We start from the raw sequence: 17,173 nt of genomic DNA on the forward strand, positions 1-17,173 counted from the left end.
CTCTCTCGCAGACCCCCGAGTCCCCTGTCGGTACCCTTGGCTGTCTCTCATGAGAGCCTGGAGGTGTTCTGGTTCCTCTAGCCCCCTCCCTCCAGCTGCTGCTTTGTGTGCTCACGGAAAGGAACAGCGAGGCCGGATAGCTGATCGTTAGTTGTTTTTGTTTTTAATTTGTCTCCAATAAGCAACATTATCTGCCCCTCCCGGCAGGGGAAGTGGGTCCCAAAGGGAAGGGGTCCAGCACCCACTTTGGGAGTGGGAGACACAGACTGGGGAGGCCTTCAGGCTCAGCTCCCCCCAGAGGGTGTTATGTCTGGAGGGCCCACACTCCACCCAGGGTACGTTAGACTTGGCCGACTTGGCCACAGGTCCCTAGGAGCGGTAGAGGGCATGGGGAGCCCTGGGGAGCCCTGGGGCCCCTGTCCAGAACAGTTAGGAGTTTAGAGGCAGCCCTGGCCCTGGGAGCAGTTAGAGATTAGGGGAGGTTGACCCACATCCCCGCGGGTGGTTAGAGACTATGGGCTGTTACAGCTGAGCTGCCCAGGCCTCGGCCCCTGGGTGCTGTTAGAGATTTGCCAGAGTCAGGGGGCTGGGACCCCAGTTTTGAAAGGGGGTGGTTAAGAGACTAGGGCAACATTCTGAGCTCCCCAGACAAGAGCTGCAAGTTAGAGGGGGCCAGGGCTGGTGGCGGCTCTGCTGGCCCGGGAGGTGCAGCTGTCACTGGCCCTGCTCCCCCTCCATGGTCCTGGCCTCCTCCTTGGCAGGAGGTGGAGACTTCCCGGGGGAAGCCGAAGTGTTGGGGTTGGGGCTCCCCGACCCTGCCTGGGCATCAATGCTGGCATGCTCCTTCCGGACGAGGTCCTCTAGCTCCTTCTGCAGGGGGCAAAGTTCACAGAGGTCAGAGGTCACCATGCATCATGGGGTCAGAGGACCTGTGGGGCAGGGGTCTAGGGACAGGGCTCAGGGTGGGCCGAGGTGGCCCAGACTTCTTACCTTCCATCCGAGGAGGTCGGCAAGGGCCAGGCAGCCCTGGTCACAGTCACCCAGCCAGGCCACGTCCCTGTGGGTGGGAGAGTCAGAGCTCCCAGGCTTGTCCCAGGCCCCTTCCTGCTCTGCTCAGTCCGAGTGCCTTCCCGCCCTCCCTCCCACCTCGGCTGTGACCCTCGCAGGCCCAGGACTGACCTGTAGGCCTTCTTGGAGTCGAAGTCCATGCCTCCTCCGAGGCCCATCATCATCCCCAGGAAAGGGTCAGTCTGTGCGGGAGGGGGAAGCTCAGAACACAGACCCTGGAGCCCGATGGGCTGGGGTGTGTTCCCTGCTCTGTGACTTCGCTCAAGTGACCTGGCCTCCCTGAACCTCAGTTCCCTTATCTGTAGAGTGGGGGCTATCACCAAACCGCTCCTAGCATTGTACTGTCAGTGGGTGAATACTTAGAAAGTGCACAGGGGGCGCCTGGCCGGCTCAGTAGGTGGAGCATGCGACTCTTGATCTCAGGGTCATGAGTTCAAGCCCCATGTTGGGCGTGGAGCCTACTGAAAATTAAAAAAATACAAAATAAAATAAAACAAATTAAAAAAAAAAAAAGAAAGTGCTTAGAACAGCGCCTGGCACATGGCATGTTTGGCCTGTTCGAGGAACCATCCCTGCTCAGGGATGAGGGAGCGAGGCCACCTCCGGAAAAGAGCCGAAAGTGGGAGTGGGCGTGTCCCAGTGCTGGGCTGTGGGCCCTGGGTCCGGCTTGCCCCGACTCTTCACTTGCACAAAGCTAAGCATTCCTGTCCTGGCTTCAGTCGCTTCGAGTTGGGGTTCTATCCCTTGCTCAGAAGGGTCCCGAGTGACCCAGAGGCCTGTAGAATCAGAGTCCAGGTGACCTGGAATCTGACCTCTTTGGATTCTAGAACTCCTGGTTCTGAGCTGGGGGTCCCAGTTTCCCAGGAAGCCAGTGAAAGGGAATGTGGGACCCATGTGAGGAGGAGGAGGAGGGAAAATCAGAGGGGACCTCAAATAAAAGCCAACTCACCTGCCCAGTCTTCTCCTTGTTGATGAGCAGGCGTGGGGTAGAGAGGGGTGCCCTGGGGGATGGCGAGCTCAGTGGTGAGGACCTGTCCTGGCTCCCCCAGTCCCCAGCAGCGCCCCCCCCCAGTCCCAACCCCCAACCTACTTGCTGATGAGGGATGCAAAGGGCTGCACCTGCAGGGAGGTACCCATGATGATGAGGAGATCCACCTTCAGGAAGTCCTATGAAGGGAGGGCGGCCAGTGAGAGCTCTGGAGGCTCGGCAGGGGCTGGGCTGCCTCCCCCACCCCCCATCTGCAGCTAGTTGGGGAAGCCACCTGCCCCAGGGCCTGGCCCTGGCTGCCCCCACGTCGGGGAGCACAGGCCACTTACTGACTGCATGCAGGAGAAGAACCTCGCTGGGAGGTTCTCACCGAAGAACACGATGTCTGAGGCAGAAGGACAGACAGACACAGAGACAGGAAGAGAAAGGTGAAATGGGAGGCAGAGTCAGGGTCACAGAGAGAGAGAGAGAGAGAGCGGGCAGGAGCAGAAGGCAGACCCAAGGGCTGGGGTAGGAGCTGTGGAGCAGTGGGGACAGATCTGGGGCACTGGTCAGGGAGGGAGGGTGGCCCGAGGTGGGGTGGATGGGCGTGTGGCCTTCTTGGGAAGGGGCTCGTGGAGGGGTGGGGGTCCCAGCCCAAATCTATCTGGGTTGGTCCCTGGCCCCGAGGCTCACCAGGCTTCACCACGCTGTGACATTTCTCACACTTGGGAGTCACCTCGGAGAAGATCTTCTCTGGGCGTGGAGAAGGGGAAGGGAGAGAAGGAGGTAAGCGACTCTGGGCTGGGGTCTGGGGCTGCAGTCAGCCTTCATTGTCCACAAACACACCTCAGTCACTGGGGAGCCTCCTGGGGTGTTTGCCCTGCTCACCCTTCTCAGAGAGCTGTCCCCCCCCACCTCCTCCCACCCTCCAGGATTCCAGGGGGGCTCCGAGCACCAGGCTACAGCTATGGACTTAAAGAAAAAACACCAGAACAGACGATGAGCAGATGTTTGCCCTTTACAGGGGTAACTGGATCCCACCAACCCCTGACCTGGGCAATAAAGCTCTCCTAGTGGAGGGGCACCTGGGTGGCTCAGTCGTTAAGCGTCTGCCTTCAGCTCGGGTCATGATCCCAGGGTCCTGGGATCGAACCCCACACTGGGCTCCCTGTTTGGCAGGAGGCCTGCTTCTCCCTCTCCCACTCCCCCTGCTTGTGTTCCCTCTCTCCCTGTGTCTCTGTCAAATAAATAAATAAATTAATTAATTAAAAAAAAAAAAAAAGCTCTCCTAGTGGGTCTTGGAGGGCAGCTCTATTTTATCCTGGGTGATAGGCCTGGTGAGTCCCAGGCCTGGTGACAGAGAGAGGGAAGAATCTGCAGACGATCCTGGGATGGGGATACATCCTTAGGCCCAGCTGCTTCCCATCCTTGGGTTCTGGGACAGACACCTCCCCCCCTCCACACACACACACCAGCCTTATGATAATCATGCTCCTTATCGCTTATTGATTAAGGAAGCTTGAAAAGCATTCTGTCACTTGCAACCAACCCCACAGAATCCTAGCTTGTTTGTTCAGCTCTTCATTCATTCCTCCAACAAACATTTACAGAGCCCCGTTGTGATGTCTGTAATGTAACTGGAAACATTTCGGCACTGACAGTGTTTAGGATTTTGTGGGGGCTGCACGCGCTACTGCTGTCAGGGGCACGTAAGGGGGTGGTGTTCGTTGTCCATTCCCCGCAGCTGTGCACCCTCGAGCTGTTCTGGAAGCCTCGCCCCAGCGGCTGTCAGCCGGCGTCTAGGCAGAAAGGCCACCCTCCAGGGGCCCCACCGCAAATGCCACAGCTGTCCCTGTCTCACACGGACACCAGAGGCTTTGTGAAGTCAGCATAAAGAATGTGAGCAGTGGCTTGCCAGGGGTGAAATGCGGGGCTTCTGGGCAGCACAATGGATGTCAGACAAGATTCTCACTGGCATTCGAGAAATGTGGACTGGCTGACTTTTTTTCCCCCCTGTTCTGGACACTCTGCCCTTCCATGAACTGGGACGCTGACTTCAACAAGCCCTGTTGTCTGCACCCCTAGGGACAGCCGCCAGCCCTCGTCCCTAGCCAGGCCCGTGTCCAGGTTCACATTCCGTGGAGTGTGACTCACGGGCCATCGGACCCTGTGCCACTAGCTCGGTCCCGTCCAATATGGCGGTCACAGCCACCGTGTGGCTTTTAACACTGAAATTACTAAAACTATGTAAAATTCCAAATTCAGATCCTTGGTACCGTTGGTCACATCTGTGAGTGGCCGAGAGCCACACGCGGCGGTGGCCCCCATCTGGGACAGCGCCAATCTGGATTCGAATGTCGTTGCGTTTGCCCTCACAGGACCCTCGTGTAAGGTAAAGTCAGAGCCCTCGTGTGACAGAGAGCTGGGGGCCTCGTGACCGCACAGAACAGACCGTGTGCCCATCTGGTAGCTTCTAGGCCAACACATGTCTCTGCGTGGCTGCACTGGGCGTGGAGCTCGCTTCCATCATGACCCGGCTGTGAGGTGGCGTTGGGAGCAACGAAAGCCCGAGGCCGCCTCATCTCCGGGGGCTGCCGTCAGCTGCTGAAAGGAGCCACGGAGCAGGACGGAACGGGTGCCCACCGCCTGGAGCCCCCAAGGAGCAGACAGAGGGCAGGAGGCCTGCCCTCGAGGATGACGTCCAGTGCCTCACCTTTCATCCAGCTGAGCGAGTACTCCCGTCGGCAGAGGGGGCTGATGCAGTGCGAGGTGTAGAAGGTGCCATGGGCCTCCACCAGGTCCTCAGGCTCCAGCCCCGCCACTCGCTCTAGCGTGTCTATGTTCTGGAGGGAGAGACGGAGGGAGGAGGCTCAGGAGTGAGACACCCCCTCCCCCCCCACCGGCGGCAGAAGGCAGAGCATGGCACTGTGAAGAGAAGCAAATGGGAGAGAGGGAGAAGGAAGGGAGGGAGAAGCAAGGGGCAGGATGTGCTCTGTAAACTCGTCTGCTCATTGTCAGGGGGTCACCGAAGGGTGAAAGTCACAGATGGTTAAAGGTGGAGCCCAAACTCATACGTCTGTGAGCCCAGACCCACTGCCACCTTCAGCCCAGATGGAGTGTTTCTGCATAGTCAGGCCACTTTGTTTCCATTTTTCAGGAAATTTGTTTTTTGTTGGGACCACACGACGTTCATGGCACCTGCCAGAAATTTGTTGGCATTGATGGACAAGCCTACAGTGGCTCTGTTGGAAATAGAGCGCCCTCAGATGTGGCATCCTTGTGCAGTACCCAACCTGCACAGCTGTCTGTGGCAGCCCTGGCTGAGCAGTAACAGAAATAAGTGAATCAGGAGGGTTTATTTGGTTTTAATCACTGTTTTCCTAATCAGCAGTCGGGTTTCTTACTGTGGTCTGTTTCACAGACGGCACATTAACTGGTATTCTTTTAAGACACGAATATATTCCTCATTAAACCAGCAAGACTATTCTTCCCTTCCACATAGACATATGTGCTCTCTCATTTTTCTTAAAGCATGCAGCCCCCCTGGGAGCAGCTTTTGTTTGCCCGTGAGGAATGCTGCGGAGGCAGGTGCTGACAGAGCCCCCAGCACGCGGGCAGATGCCACCCCAAGGCGGGCCGGTCATGTGCAGCCCACAGCTGACCTGGCCCGGCCTCCCTGAGACTCCATGCACAACCGAAAGGGTTCTCTTTCAAGGGCAGATGGCCCCATCCGCTCTCTTCGCTCCCTGCCAGCAATCAGCTTGTTCCCCAAACGTGCAGACAAGAGCCACTGTTCCCAGACTCTCTCTGCAGCTTTTCCCCTCCCCCCGCATTAGCTTTGCCTTTGTTACTTGACTCAGTCTACAGCCCCCCTCACACGTGAGGAAGCAAGCAGTGTGCGTGCAAATAATTAAACAGCATGTAAAAAAAACTACTGAGCTGCCTCTGTTGTTCTGAGGCCACTTCTGATAGAGGAACCACCAACGAGAAATGAATGAGGCTGTCCTGTATGTCCCGATATGGAAATGATCGCTCCAAGAGGTTAAAAGGCACAGGAGAACAAAGGCTGTGGGAAAACTATATATGAAGGTGTGTATTTGTTTGCCTGTGTATAGAATGTTTTTAAAGGTGATACAAGGGACGCCTGAGTGGCTCATCGGTTAAGCGTCTGCCTTCGGCTCAGGTCATGATCCCAGGGTCCTGGGATCGAGCCCCTCATCGGGCTCCCTGCTCTGGGGGGACCCTGCCTCTCCCTCTCTCTCTGCCGCTTCCCCTGCTTGTGTGCTCTCTGTCTAATAAATAAATAAAATCTTAAAAAAAAAAATAATGGTGATAGGAGAAGCCAACAACAGCAGTGGCCCCTAGGGAGGGAAGCTGAGGGCTGGGGAGGACGGCCCCAGGACGCCCTCTCCCAAAGGCCAGGTGGTGATGAACGCATGATGGTATGTGGGGAGTGTGGTGGCGAGCAGGGCACGGTGAGGATGGGCAGTGGCCTCCCAGCTCCAGCCCTGTGCTCCCCCGGGGGCAGCCAGCTCTTCTCAATCTGCAGGAGGAGCCTGAAGTCCGGATTTTCAACTGAACTCTCTTGCTTTTGAAACCTTGGCTCCTTTTTTGTTTCGGAACACTGTGTCCCCCTGATGGACACAAAGGCAACAGCGGTTTTGAAAAAGCAGGAAGTTGGGGGTGCCTGGCTGGTTCACCTGGTAGAGCAGAGCTTGAGCTCGAGGCTGGGAGTTTGAGTCCCACACGTTGGATGGAGAGATTACTTAAAAATAAAATCTTAAAGGAAGGAAGGAAGGAAGGAAGGGCAGGAAGCTGCTATGTGGGTGAGGATACGGAAGGGTCTTCCACACAGGAAGTTAAGTGAGAGAAAGCCAAGTACAAGCCTTACGTGTAGGGTAAATGCCATGAATATATTTAAAAGCTACTTTGCTGCGGAGATCGCAGGGGCTTGCGTGAACAGGGCAACTGTTCTCATGTTTGAATGGAGACTTATATCTGGAGATAAAAATAGCGATCATACGTAGCTCCAGAAGTGCAACATCATCACAATCCGGAAAGGGGCGAAGACAGTGTGTTCCAGAAAACTGGGTCAGTGACTCAAAAAGTGGCTGAGGTTGACGGAGAGGGTGACAAGTTTGAAGAAAACAAAACAAAGCGGTCTCCTGAAACACGAGAGTGGAACTTTTTTTTTTTTTTTCCACGTTTGTCTGTTTTCTGTAATCGGCTGTTTTGCTGAGGTATGTGCAGTTAAAGCCATGCATTCCCTGTTGCCAGTCGGGGACACACGACTGCACCTTTCCCACGGGCCCCAGCATGGACTGCTGCTGGCTTTCACAGAGAAGCGGCCCTGCCCGCTCTACCTTCCAAGCAGATTCGGAACCCGCACGCTTCTCCCCTCAGCGGCCCCCGCCCTGGGCCAGCCTCCATCCTCCTCTGCTCCGACCGTCACGGCAGCCTCCTCCTTGGTCTCTGCACCCCCGAGTCGTCCCCAACATGCAGTCAGAGGGACCCCTGGGTCAGGTCACATCCCACCCTGCTCAGAGCCCTCCCGTGGCTCCCTCTCACTCAGCCCTTGCTGTGGCCCCAAGATCCCACATGGTCAGTCCCCGTCCCATCCCTGAGCTCGCCTCCTCCGTTCTCTCCTGCTGTTCTCTCTGCTCACTCGGATGCAGCTTCTCGAACGTGCCAAATACAGTCTCACCTCAGGACCTTTGCCCTGGCTGTTCCCTTTGCCTGGAACCTACTCTCCCCCTAGATGATCCCGTGGCTCCCTCCGTCCCCTCCTAGAGGCCTTTGTCTAAATGCACGCTTCTCAGTGAGGCCTTCCCTGATACCGGTTGACAACAGCATCCCCCCCCCCGCCTCCGCCGCCCCAACACTTCTAATTCCCTTTCCGGCTTAATTGTGCTCCACAAACCTCATGACACCCTAGCTGTGCTTCCTACCCGTCCTGTCCACTGTCCCTCTCCCCACAGCAGACTGTCAGCTCTAGGGGGGCAGGGATGTCGCCGCCAGCAGGGCCTGATGTGGGCTCGGCACTCAATAAGCACTTGTGACAGAAGATGATGACATGGGGCCATGGTGCGGATTTCATGAAATCACGCACGAGGGAGCCCTTGGCTTGGAGTGAGCTGTGTGTGTCATGTCTGAGCCACATCCCGTGGATAAAATGGACTCTGGGAAGAAAGGTCCAGTTTATCCTGAGCGGGGGCTCGTCCCAGGAGGAGGAGGCTGTCCTTTCTCAGGCCACCACCGCCAGTCCTAGGCAGCGGGCTCTGGCCCCCGTTTGAGACATCTGGACTTAAAAGAAATTCATCCTCCCCCTGGTGGCAGCTTCCCAGGCCGGCAGGCTCCAAATCGCCAGGCGCAGGAAGAAAATGTTAGAACGCCCGTTTATCTTCAAGTATTCTCTCTTTTATAATTTTGCGTTCTGAGGTCTCTCTCTCTTTTTTTTAAGATTTATTTATTTATTTATTTATTTATTTATTATTATTATTATTTTTTAAAGATTTTATTTATTTATTTGACAGAGAAAGACACAGCAAGAGAGGGAACACAAGCAGGGGAGTGGGAGAGGGAGAAGCAGACTCCCTGCCGAGCAGGGAGCCCGATGCGGGGCTCGATCCCGGGACTCCAGGATCATGACCTGAGCCGAAGGCAGTCGCTTAACCGACTGAGCCACCCAGGCGCCCTATTTATTTATTTTAGAAGGAGAGAGAGAGAGAGAGTGAGCGAGCACACAGGGAGGGGAAGGGCAGAGGCAGAGGGAGAGAAAGAGTCTCAAACAGACTTGAGTCTGAGTGAGGAGCCTGACATGGGGCTCGATCTCACGACCCCGAGACCATGACCTGAGCCGAAATCAAGAGTGGGGCACTCAACCGACTGAGCCCCCAGGAGCGCCTGAGGGATCATTTATAGCACGATATCGCTGTTAACTGACACTGCGTAATTTCAATACGTATTCACACGCGTTCATAAAACACACATTCCTAAATCAAAGGTAGGGGCGCCAACAGTTTTTACAGTGAGGGGTGCGGGATGCCCCAAACGTCTTGCTGGCTAGTCCAGAAGCCCACAACGTGAGCTGTCCTTGCCGGCGAGCTCCGGGGCAAGGCCCATGGCGCAGCACCCGACACGTCTGAGCCATGGCCCGTGTTACACGCGAGGCCTTTGTGCAAATTCTAAAAAGACGCCCCTTCCTTACGACTCCCCACCTGCCAGTTGGAAAGCGGTCACGGTGTGCTGACTTTGTCAGCTCCAGTCACACGGTGGCCACGTGCTGACAACCCTAACGGAACAGGAAATCTCCGCTGCAAACGGTGGCCCCTCACACGTGACGTCCCTTGCCCCCACGCTCGGGATGGCGCTGAGCGGAGCTCCCTGCCACGTCACCACACACCTGAAGGGTGAGGCTGTTCTGGCCTCTGCTTTACAGAAGGGGAAACTGAGGCCGGGGGGGCGGTGCCCACGGCCGCCTACCTGCGTGTAGCAGCGCAGCAGTAGGTCCTTCTCCTTCAGCAGGCGGATGAAGTAGTGACAGACGGTCGGCTGGAGGGGAGCAAGCGGAACCACACCGGTCGTGACAGAGCCCAGGGGCCACGCGTCGCCACCGGCTGGGAAGTGTTCCAGGCGCTCTGGCTGGTTTACCTCATGGAATCATCACAAGCCCCATTTCTCAGATGGAAAAATGGAGGCTCAAGGTCACAAGAGCAGGAAATGAGGGACCAGGAGGTGGACCCAGGTGGCCCGGAGCCCAGGAACTTCATGACCACGTGACACTTGTCTGAAGGGCCCCAAAGGAAGCCTTTCCCATGCCTGCTGTCCCCCAGGCTTTCCTGTGCGCCCCCCAGCAAAAAAGAGCTCACCTTGAACTGCCCAGGATAGAGTTCCTTGGCAAGAGCAAAGAAGGGCTCTGGGTGTTTCTGTGGGAGAGAGAACCAGAGGGCTGGTGGGCACCCAGATGCCCGTGGTGAGCTGAGAGCTGGGGTCAGGCGATCCCCGCGCCCTCCTCACCATTACCTTGAAGTAGCCAATCTCAAAGATGGCCTCTGGGTAGGGAAGATTGTACTTCTCTAGGTTGGCGTAGAGGCCCGTGGATGGGGAGCGGAAGTCAGGGATGCCGGCGGCTGGGGGAGGTGGGGTGGGGAGCAATGGGTCAGGGACCTCGGCCCCATCTATATTCCATCAATCCCCCCCAATCAAGGGCTCAGACACGGCTTCCCCCAGTCCCTGGATGGGGGTCCCCCAACATGGCGGTGGCTACTGGGGGGAGGGGACGCACTTACATGTGGAGATCCCAGCTCCCACCAAACAGATGACCCTGCGACCTGGAGGAGAGGAGTTTCTTCATCATATGACAGTGTGCTCAGCCCCAAAATAACAGCACCCATCACAGCCCCTGACGCCATTCGCAGTGCCAGGCCCCACGGCGGGCATTTCAGATGCATGAATGGTCTTCCCATCTCGGGGGGGTGTGTGTGTTAACACCCCCACTTTACAGATGAGAAAACCAAGGCTCAGACAGAGGAAGGATCATGCAGTCAACTGGTGGCAGAGTCAGCGTGGGGACAAGGAATTTACTATTTCAAATTATACCAAATTGGACAGATTCGAGAAACGGCCACTTGGAGAGAAGTTTCCCCTCCTAACTAGATCTAGACAAAAACGTATGCGCTCTTAGAGAGAAGGCTGGGGGCAGCAGGGGGGTGCCCCCCAGAAGAGCTACAGGTTATTGTAGAAATCTCTGGCTATGCCGCACCTTTTGGACACAATCTTGAATGACCATCTATTTCTAGCAAGTTCCTTCAGCATATTCCTTTCCTCTATAATCAAACACACATCAGCCACCGGAGTCTGATCATTTTCAGAGGAAGACCAAAGATTTGCCCCTCTTGGCCCTCACCCAGTGAACACCAGGTAGGTAAGAGGGCTTCAGATCCTGGCTCTCCTGCTCACCAGCGGGGTGGGGGAGGGGGTCTTAGTTCAGATCTCCCCCCTGGGCTTCAGCTTCCTGCTCTGTAAAATGGGCACAATTATAGTCCTGACTTCAGGGGGCTGTCAAGAGAATGAAGTCATTCGTGTAAAGCTCAGATCAGTGCCTGGCACTGAGCACACACTATTTATGTGTCTGCTATTATTGAGTCAGTTGTACTTCTTGAGACCCAGGATTTGTACGCGTCTAAGCACTTCATTCCCCCGTTTTCTCCTGGCTTTCAGAAAAGAGGATGGGAGGGTGTGGTAGGAGTCGAATCATTTCACAAACACACGGGGCTGTGCAGAAATAGCCCTGCTGCCTTGTCAGCTGCTGGCGGGCAGCCCTGCCACGCAGGCCCCAGGCATCTGCCCGTCAGCTGATGGTCAGGCACAAGTGTGAGGCCTGCGAACTGGGGACTTCTGGGCTATCCTGTGCGAAGGAGGACAGCAAGGGTCACGAAGCCCTCAGCTTTGTCTCGGGGATGCCATCGGACCCGGCCCAGCTGGACCCAGCTGGGGCCCCGTGGGAGGGAGCATGTGCCCTGGATTCAGGAGTCCTGACTGCCTCTTGCCAGATGTGTGACCCTGCATGGAGTCACAACCTCTCTGTGCCTCCGCTTCCTCCTCTGTCCAGATCACACCTATCAAGTGCCTAGCCCAGTGCCTGGCAAATGGGGAGGGCTCAGTTAACTGTGGTTCTTCGCTGTGCCCCTCATAGGCAGCCTCATGAGCCAACTGTCCGTCCCAAAACCCAAGTGCAGGAGGACGGAAGCAACCAGAGTTTTGCGGCCATTGCCTGTGCTGTCTTTGGGGAGGAGATGTCTGCAGACAGCTGCCCGGCCTGGCTCGGGAGAGGGAGGCTCAGGGCAGCAAGCCTGACGCCTGAGCAGGGAGCTGGCAGCAGCTGGAGGACAGGGAAACGGGAGAAGACGTTCTCAACAAAAGGCTGTTCAGGGCCCTCAAAGGGTCGATTGTTCTCGTTGAGGACTGCCGAGGGCCCGGTGTCTCAGACTCTGGTGACCTCAACTTGCAGCAAGAAACAGAAATGACATGGTGACCTGGTAGACAGGCACCTACATAGCACCCCGAAACGCGCTTCCTGTAATAGTCACAGGGCACGCGGCTCTTCCAGGCCCCTTTCCGGGCATTTACGTCTCTACTCAGGTGTTGCACCCCTCCGGACCCTATGGGGTAATTACTATTGGTATCCCCTTCAGTCTGTCAAACAGGTCTGGCCAATCAGCAATGGAGGTGTGACCCACGCCTGGCCAATCAGAGACACGGTGATTGGTTTGCGGTAGGAGGGTGACCCAACCTGGCCCAACTGGGGCCAATCTCTGCCCTTTCGCTTGAACCCCTGGAAGGAGATACTAGGCTGGTGGAACTGACACTCGGTCCTGCCAGGAGTCCCTTCCACCTCAACACAGAAAAGCTGCGCCAGAGGGGGTTAAGATTCTTGACAACACGGAAGCCTCCGAATCCAGCCACGCTTAATGCTGGATTTTAGTTACAGGGTCAATACTCCCTTTTTTGGCCTAAGCCGGGTGCACCTGGGTTTCTTGTTACTTGGAAGCAAAAGGTGTGATGGTTCAAGTGGCGGCGGCTGAGAAGTCACTTGGGGCCAGGAGCCGGGCAAGTGGCGCAAGGCAGGGCGGGGACTCACAGCGCTCGCTCTGCATGTAGCGGGTCACCCCTTCCAGGGTCAGGTCGTCCAGCAGACGCTCCTTCTGGGTGCCCAGGCCCAGTGTCTGGGAGAAGAAATTCCGCAGGAAGTCCACTGGCCAAAAAGCAGAGCGAGAACAGCAGGGTGGGCGTTCAGTTGGGGTGCACTGGGGCCCCGAGTGCCCCTGCCCCAGCCAGCCCTGGGATCCCCCACCCTCCCACCACCGGGGACCTCTAGGTTGCATTGCACCCAATATACATACCCTGACTGTCACCCTCAGTGGGGGTGAGGGGTAGCAACTACATCCCTGCCCTAAACTGCTCCTCCAGAACCCCACTCCCAAGGAAGATACTCACTCTCGGCTTCTCCGCCTGCAGCTCCTTCCTCAGTGTCTGAATCTGAGTCCTGGGAGGGGTGGGGGTGGGGTGACCAGGCCCCAGAAGTGGGGTTAGGCAGGGAGGAGAGGGGAGGGTGGCACCCGGGTCTGGGGGGAAAGGCTCTGGCTGGGGGTGGGCCCAAGGAAGAGAGGGGTGGTCCGGGGGCCAGTGTGCTTGGGCTCTGGGATGGGCTGCATGGGTTAGAAACCTGGTCCTGCAGCTCCTGAGGAGCGTAAGTTCTTTGCTGTTCTGAGTCTGATGCTCCTCATCTTGGAAACGGAGCTCAGAGGAGGTGGCACTGCATCAGAGGGCTATCTGAGATGACACGCGTTAACCTAGGGGAGGTGCTCCGCGCAGCACCCAGTGGGGTAAGTGCTCGGGAAGTGCTGACATTGCCCGGTGTCCCGTGTCCTTGCCTTGCAGCCCCTCCCGTCCCCTGTGGTGTGGGCCTGCTGCCCTCCTCACCACAGTCACTCCCGTGAATGATGCCAGTGGAAACGCCTCTGTCCTCACCCTGGGGCCCTCAGCGCTCCTGCCTGAAGCCCCGGACTCCACCTTTCCAACCCCTCTGAGTCATTATCTAGCATCATTATCTACTCCGCTGCTCAGCCAGGCTCCCAGATGGCAGGTTCGAGACTCTGTCCTGGGCCCTCTCTACTTCCTCTCTCCACCATTCCTGGGCTTGCTCCCTCATCTGTGCCAATGGTCTTGGCCTAGCCATTGATAATGCCACCTCCCAGTCCCCAGATCTGGGGTTCCCGCAGCCTCCTGGGTGCCTCCTCCTAAGTGACTCCTGGCCTCCCTTTCCCACCACATCTCAAACTGGGCTTTAGCATCTCTCCTAAACCTGCCCCTCCTCCTAGGCCCCATCTCAGTGTGGCTTCTGTCCCCCAGTCTTTGTCTCCCTCTCCTACCCTCCCATCATAATGTGTCCCCTCCCCAGGGCTCTACCTGGTCCAGCCTTCCTCCCTCTGGGGGCCCTGTCCTGAACTCCTCCCTAAGCTCCCAGCCTCAGCCTCCACCTCTGATGGACTCTACTGCCCTCTGGGTGATGGCCTGGCTGTGTCAGCCCATCCTGCCCTCCGCTCCAAGAGCCCCTCTTGCTGGCTTCTTCAGTCTAACCATCCGATCACCAACAGGTATGGAGTCTGCCATGATGTCAGTTCCAAGATGGTGGGGATTTTTCGTATTTACCCGTGGACGCCCAGCACCAAGAACAGGGTCTGGCCCCTGACAGGAGCTCCAGAACTAACCACCACTGAACGAATGGATGCTTGCTGTGTGCTACACCAGGGCTGGGTCCTGCAACAGACCTCACAGAAACACAATTCTGACTAACGCACTCTCCTGCCTAAAACCCCTCCAATGACAGACTCCCCCAACATTCTCTGCTCTGGTTTCAAGCCTTTTTGAATAGGAACTGCCCTTCCAAACACATTTAAATTTTTTAATTGCTTTTCCATAAGCTTTGCAAAAACTTTGACCATTAGACCATGTGTGACTTGAGGCACTTGCCTCCAGTTCCCTCACCTGCCCTGGTCACGATGACTGCCCTTCACAGTACGGTGGTAATGACTCTAGATTTTTTTCTCTGCACATAAAACTTATTCGTTTTCCAGAAATGGGTCATGCCATAGTACAACGTCTTCCGTCTTCCGCAGAACAATATACTATAGATCCACCTCGTCCTTTAAAAAAGCTACATAGTGTTGCATTGTAAGGATGAGCCATAGTTCATTTAACCCGCCTACTGACAGCCACTTGGGCTGTTTCCAGTGTCGCCCTATTACAGACAATGCTGCAGTTTACATCCTTGAATCTCTTTCTGGGACTGAGGATCCCTTTTTAACATTAAACCTTTCTCTGTGACAGTGGCTGAGCCCCGGGAGCCAGGCGAGGGAGAAGCCCTGGCCTGACAGGAAGCTTTCAGCCCCTCAGTGTGGCCCTGCTGTGCATCTGTCAGGTGCTTTCATCTCAGCTTCTGCGCTGCCCTACATCTGAATGGTGATCTCGCGTCTCTGGGGGGGTTGGCAGTCTTTCAGGCTGCAGACAGTGAGGCTCTGTGGGAGGACTCGAGGGCCCTGCCCAGCATGTGGGAGCAACTTGGCCTAAGGGGGAGCTGGAGGTGCTGGTGGGGCCTTCAAGTCTCTGTGAGGCGGCCTGGCTACCTCTTCCTGAAGTTTCTGGAAGGCAACCTGCAGGGTGCCGTGGGTTGCAAAGTGGTCCCTGCTCTTCTAGCAGGGGGGCCTGAGGACAAATTATGTAACAGCTCTGCCTCAGATTCCTCATCTGTAAAATGGCCCCAGTAGGCCTTGCCCCCCCCAAGGGATTCTGGGAAGATGAAATGAAATGATGTACATAAAGCACTGAGCGGAGTACCCAGCTGGAATAAAGTACTCAATAAATGCTAACCTCGGCTATAATTAGCTAACCACCCCCAGCCACCAGGCTAGTGACCACATCATACCCTTCATGCCTCCCAGTTTTTGCACAAGCTGTGCACTCTGCATGGAACGCCATTTCTCACCCTGCCTAAGAAAATCCTAAGTCACTCTTCACTTACTGTGAGGTGTCTGCATCTCAATCTGACTCCTGGGCCAGCCTGTGGGTTCGCCCAGGGAACGGACCGGCTGGAGTCTCTGTGACCCCACAGAGTTTACTCTGCCTTGAGCTACTTTCATAATCACCCTGGAGGGTCATTTCTAGTCACCTGTCCTTGAGATCTGTGTGTTCAGGGACCAAATCGGATGCCCGTCTCTCCCAGGCCCAGCATAAATGAGGTTCAGAAAGGATAGGGGGAGGGAGCAAGGAAAGAGAAAAGTTTGGGAGGGCAGGCCTGGAGTTGAGGCTGCACACCCTTCTCTGACAGTCCCCAGAATCCACCATTCCCCAGGAGGCTGAACCAGGAGTTGGGGCAAGGGACTGGGGCAGTGAGCTGAGGGCCCTGGGGTAACTGTGTCCCCTTTGCCACCTCCCCCCGGTGTGGGGTGCGGGAACAAGTCCATCTCTCTCCTTCCCTCCACCCTTCCCCAAATCTCACCTGAGCCTCCTGCACCTTCCCTGCCTGGGTCTCCAGAGGGTCAGAGGCTGGGGGAGGAGGGGGAGCAGACGTGGTTACAGTGGGGGGCATGGTTAAGTGGGAATGAAGGGCTTCAAAGCAGAGGGGCAGGGAGCAAGAAGACCCACCAAGCTAATTACACTGGGGTGGGAGGTGGGGGTAAAAGTGGAGTAGAGGAAGGGAGGGGATGGGGAAAAGTAGACCGTATTAGAGTAGACAGTGCTGTCAGGACAAGTGGTTAGTGAGGGACAAGGAGGCTGGGGCGGGAAGGTTTAGGAGAGGGAGGAGAAAGCAAAGCATACAGGGCAGGGGGGAAGACTTAGAAGTGAGGAAGAAAATCGTGTGTGTGTGCGTGCGCGCGCGTGTGTGTGCAGGGAGGGTTAGGTTTACTAACGGAGGGAAATTTAAAAAGGAAGAGAGGAGATAAGAAAATGCTCTGAGTAGAGACGGGTTTAGGAGAGGAGGTGCAGTGGGGATGGCATGTTTAGGAGGGGCACAGGAACTAGAGGGAAGAGATAGGAGAGGGGCGCTAGGGGTCCCCTAGCATCCTAGTTCCGCCTAACAACCAGGTACCCTTAGCAACCGGGTCCGCGGCAACCTAAGTCCTTAGCAACGAGGGTCCTCAGCAACCAAGGTGCGAGAAACACGCGATCATTAGGAACTTGGGGGACGTGGCAAACGGACCCTTAAAAGCTCGCGACCCAGAAACCCACCAACCTAGCAAGATGGATCACTTAGCAACGACCCTCCACCCCCGCCCCGAATCCCACTCCGCGCCATGCAGCCCCAACCTCCAGCCCCACCGTGCCCCTCCTCGGGCCCCGGGGCCTGCAGCCCTCAGCCAGGCCCCGGCGCGGCCCGACCCTCCCACCGGGGTCCCCGACTCACGGTCCGGCTCGGCCATGGGCGCGGGGCGGGGGCCCTTGGGGCTGTCACCGACGGCTCTGTCCCGTGACGGCACCGGAAACAGGAGGGGCAGAGATAGGGCAAAGAACTACAACTCCCAGCAGTATCGAGGATGCATACGAGTTTTCGCACAGCGTCCGGCGCGCGCCGCTCTT

The 17,173-nt window shown here is 56.6% G+C and overlaps 1 protein-coding gene across 7 annotated transcripts; it reads right to left on the reverse strand.

Moving 5' to 3' along the window:
• Positions 1-141: 141 nt before the first annotated feature.
• Positions 142-17,150, reverse strand: SIRT2 (sirtuin 2). Of its 7 annotated transcripts, none has more exons than XM_054511399.2 (16): positions 17,001-17,147; positions 16,095-16,141; positions 13,034-13,082; positions 12,678-12,791; positions 10,327-10,368; positions 10,061-10,167; positions 9,907-9,963; positions 9,521-9,688; positions 4,752-4,881; positions 2,732-2,791; positions 2,386-2,441; positions 2,159-2,235; positions 2,018-2,069; positions 1,180-1,250; positions 991-1,057; positions 142-870 (listed from the first exon to the last, which is right to left on the reverse strand). In XM_054511399.2, the coding sequence occupies exons 1-16, from the start codon at positions 17,014-17,016 to the stop codon at positions 715-717; spliced, it is 1,269 nt and encodes a 422-aa protein (XP_054367374.1). In that variant the 5' UTR covers positions 17,017-17,147; the 3' UTR covers positions 142-714. The 7 variants fall into 7 exon arrangements, with proteins under 7 accessions (XP_054367374.1, XP_045747426.1, XP_054367376.1 ...); XM_045891470.3 differs by having other exon boundaries at positions 9,521-9,589; positions 17,001-17,146; XM_054511401.2 differs by lacking the exon at positions 16,095-16,141 and adding an exon at positions 13,263-13,365 and having other exon boundaries at positions 17,001-17,092.
• Positions 17,151-17,173: the final 23 nt, after the last annotated feature.

Source organism: Mirounga angustirostris, unplaced genomic scaffold (genome assembly GCF_029215605.1).
Source record: "Mirounga angustirostris isolate CCGP_5_RB_7025 unplaced genomic scaffold, mMirAng1.0.hap1 SCAF_16, whole genome shotgun sequence".
Taxonomy (NCBI): Eukaryota; Metazoa; Chordata; class Mammalia; order Carnivora; family Phocidae; genus Mirounga; species Mirounga angustirostris.

What these genes read in the sequence shown, in the direction of transcription:
- SIRT2 (XM_054511399.2), bottom strand. An exon ending in TGCTGCGCTGCTACACGCAG is followed by an intron (nt 4,882 to 9,520) that starts GTAGGCGGCCGT and finishes CTCTCCCTCCAG; the next exon opens with AACATAGACACGCTAGAGCG. An exon ending in CTCGCTCAGCTGGATGAAAG is followed by an intron (nt 2,792 to 4,751) that starts GTGAGGCACTGG and finishes CTCCACGCCCAG; the next exon opens with AGAAGATCTTCTCCGAGGTG.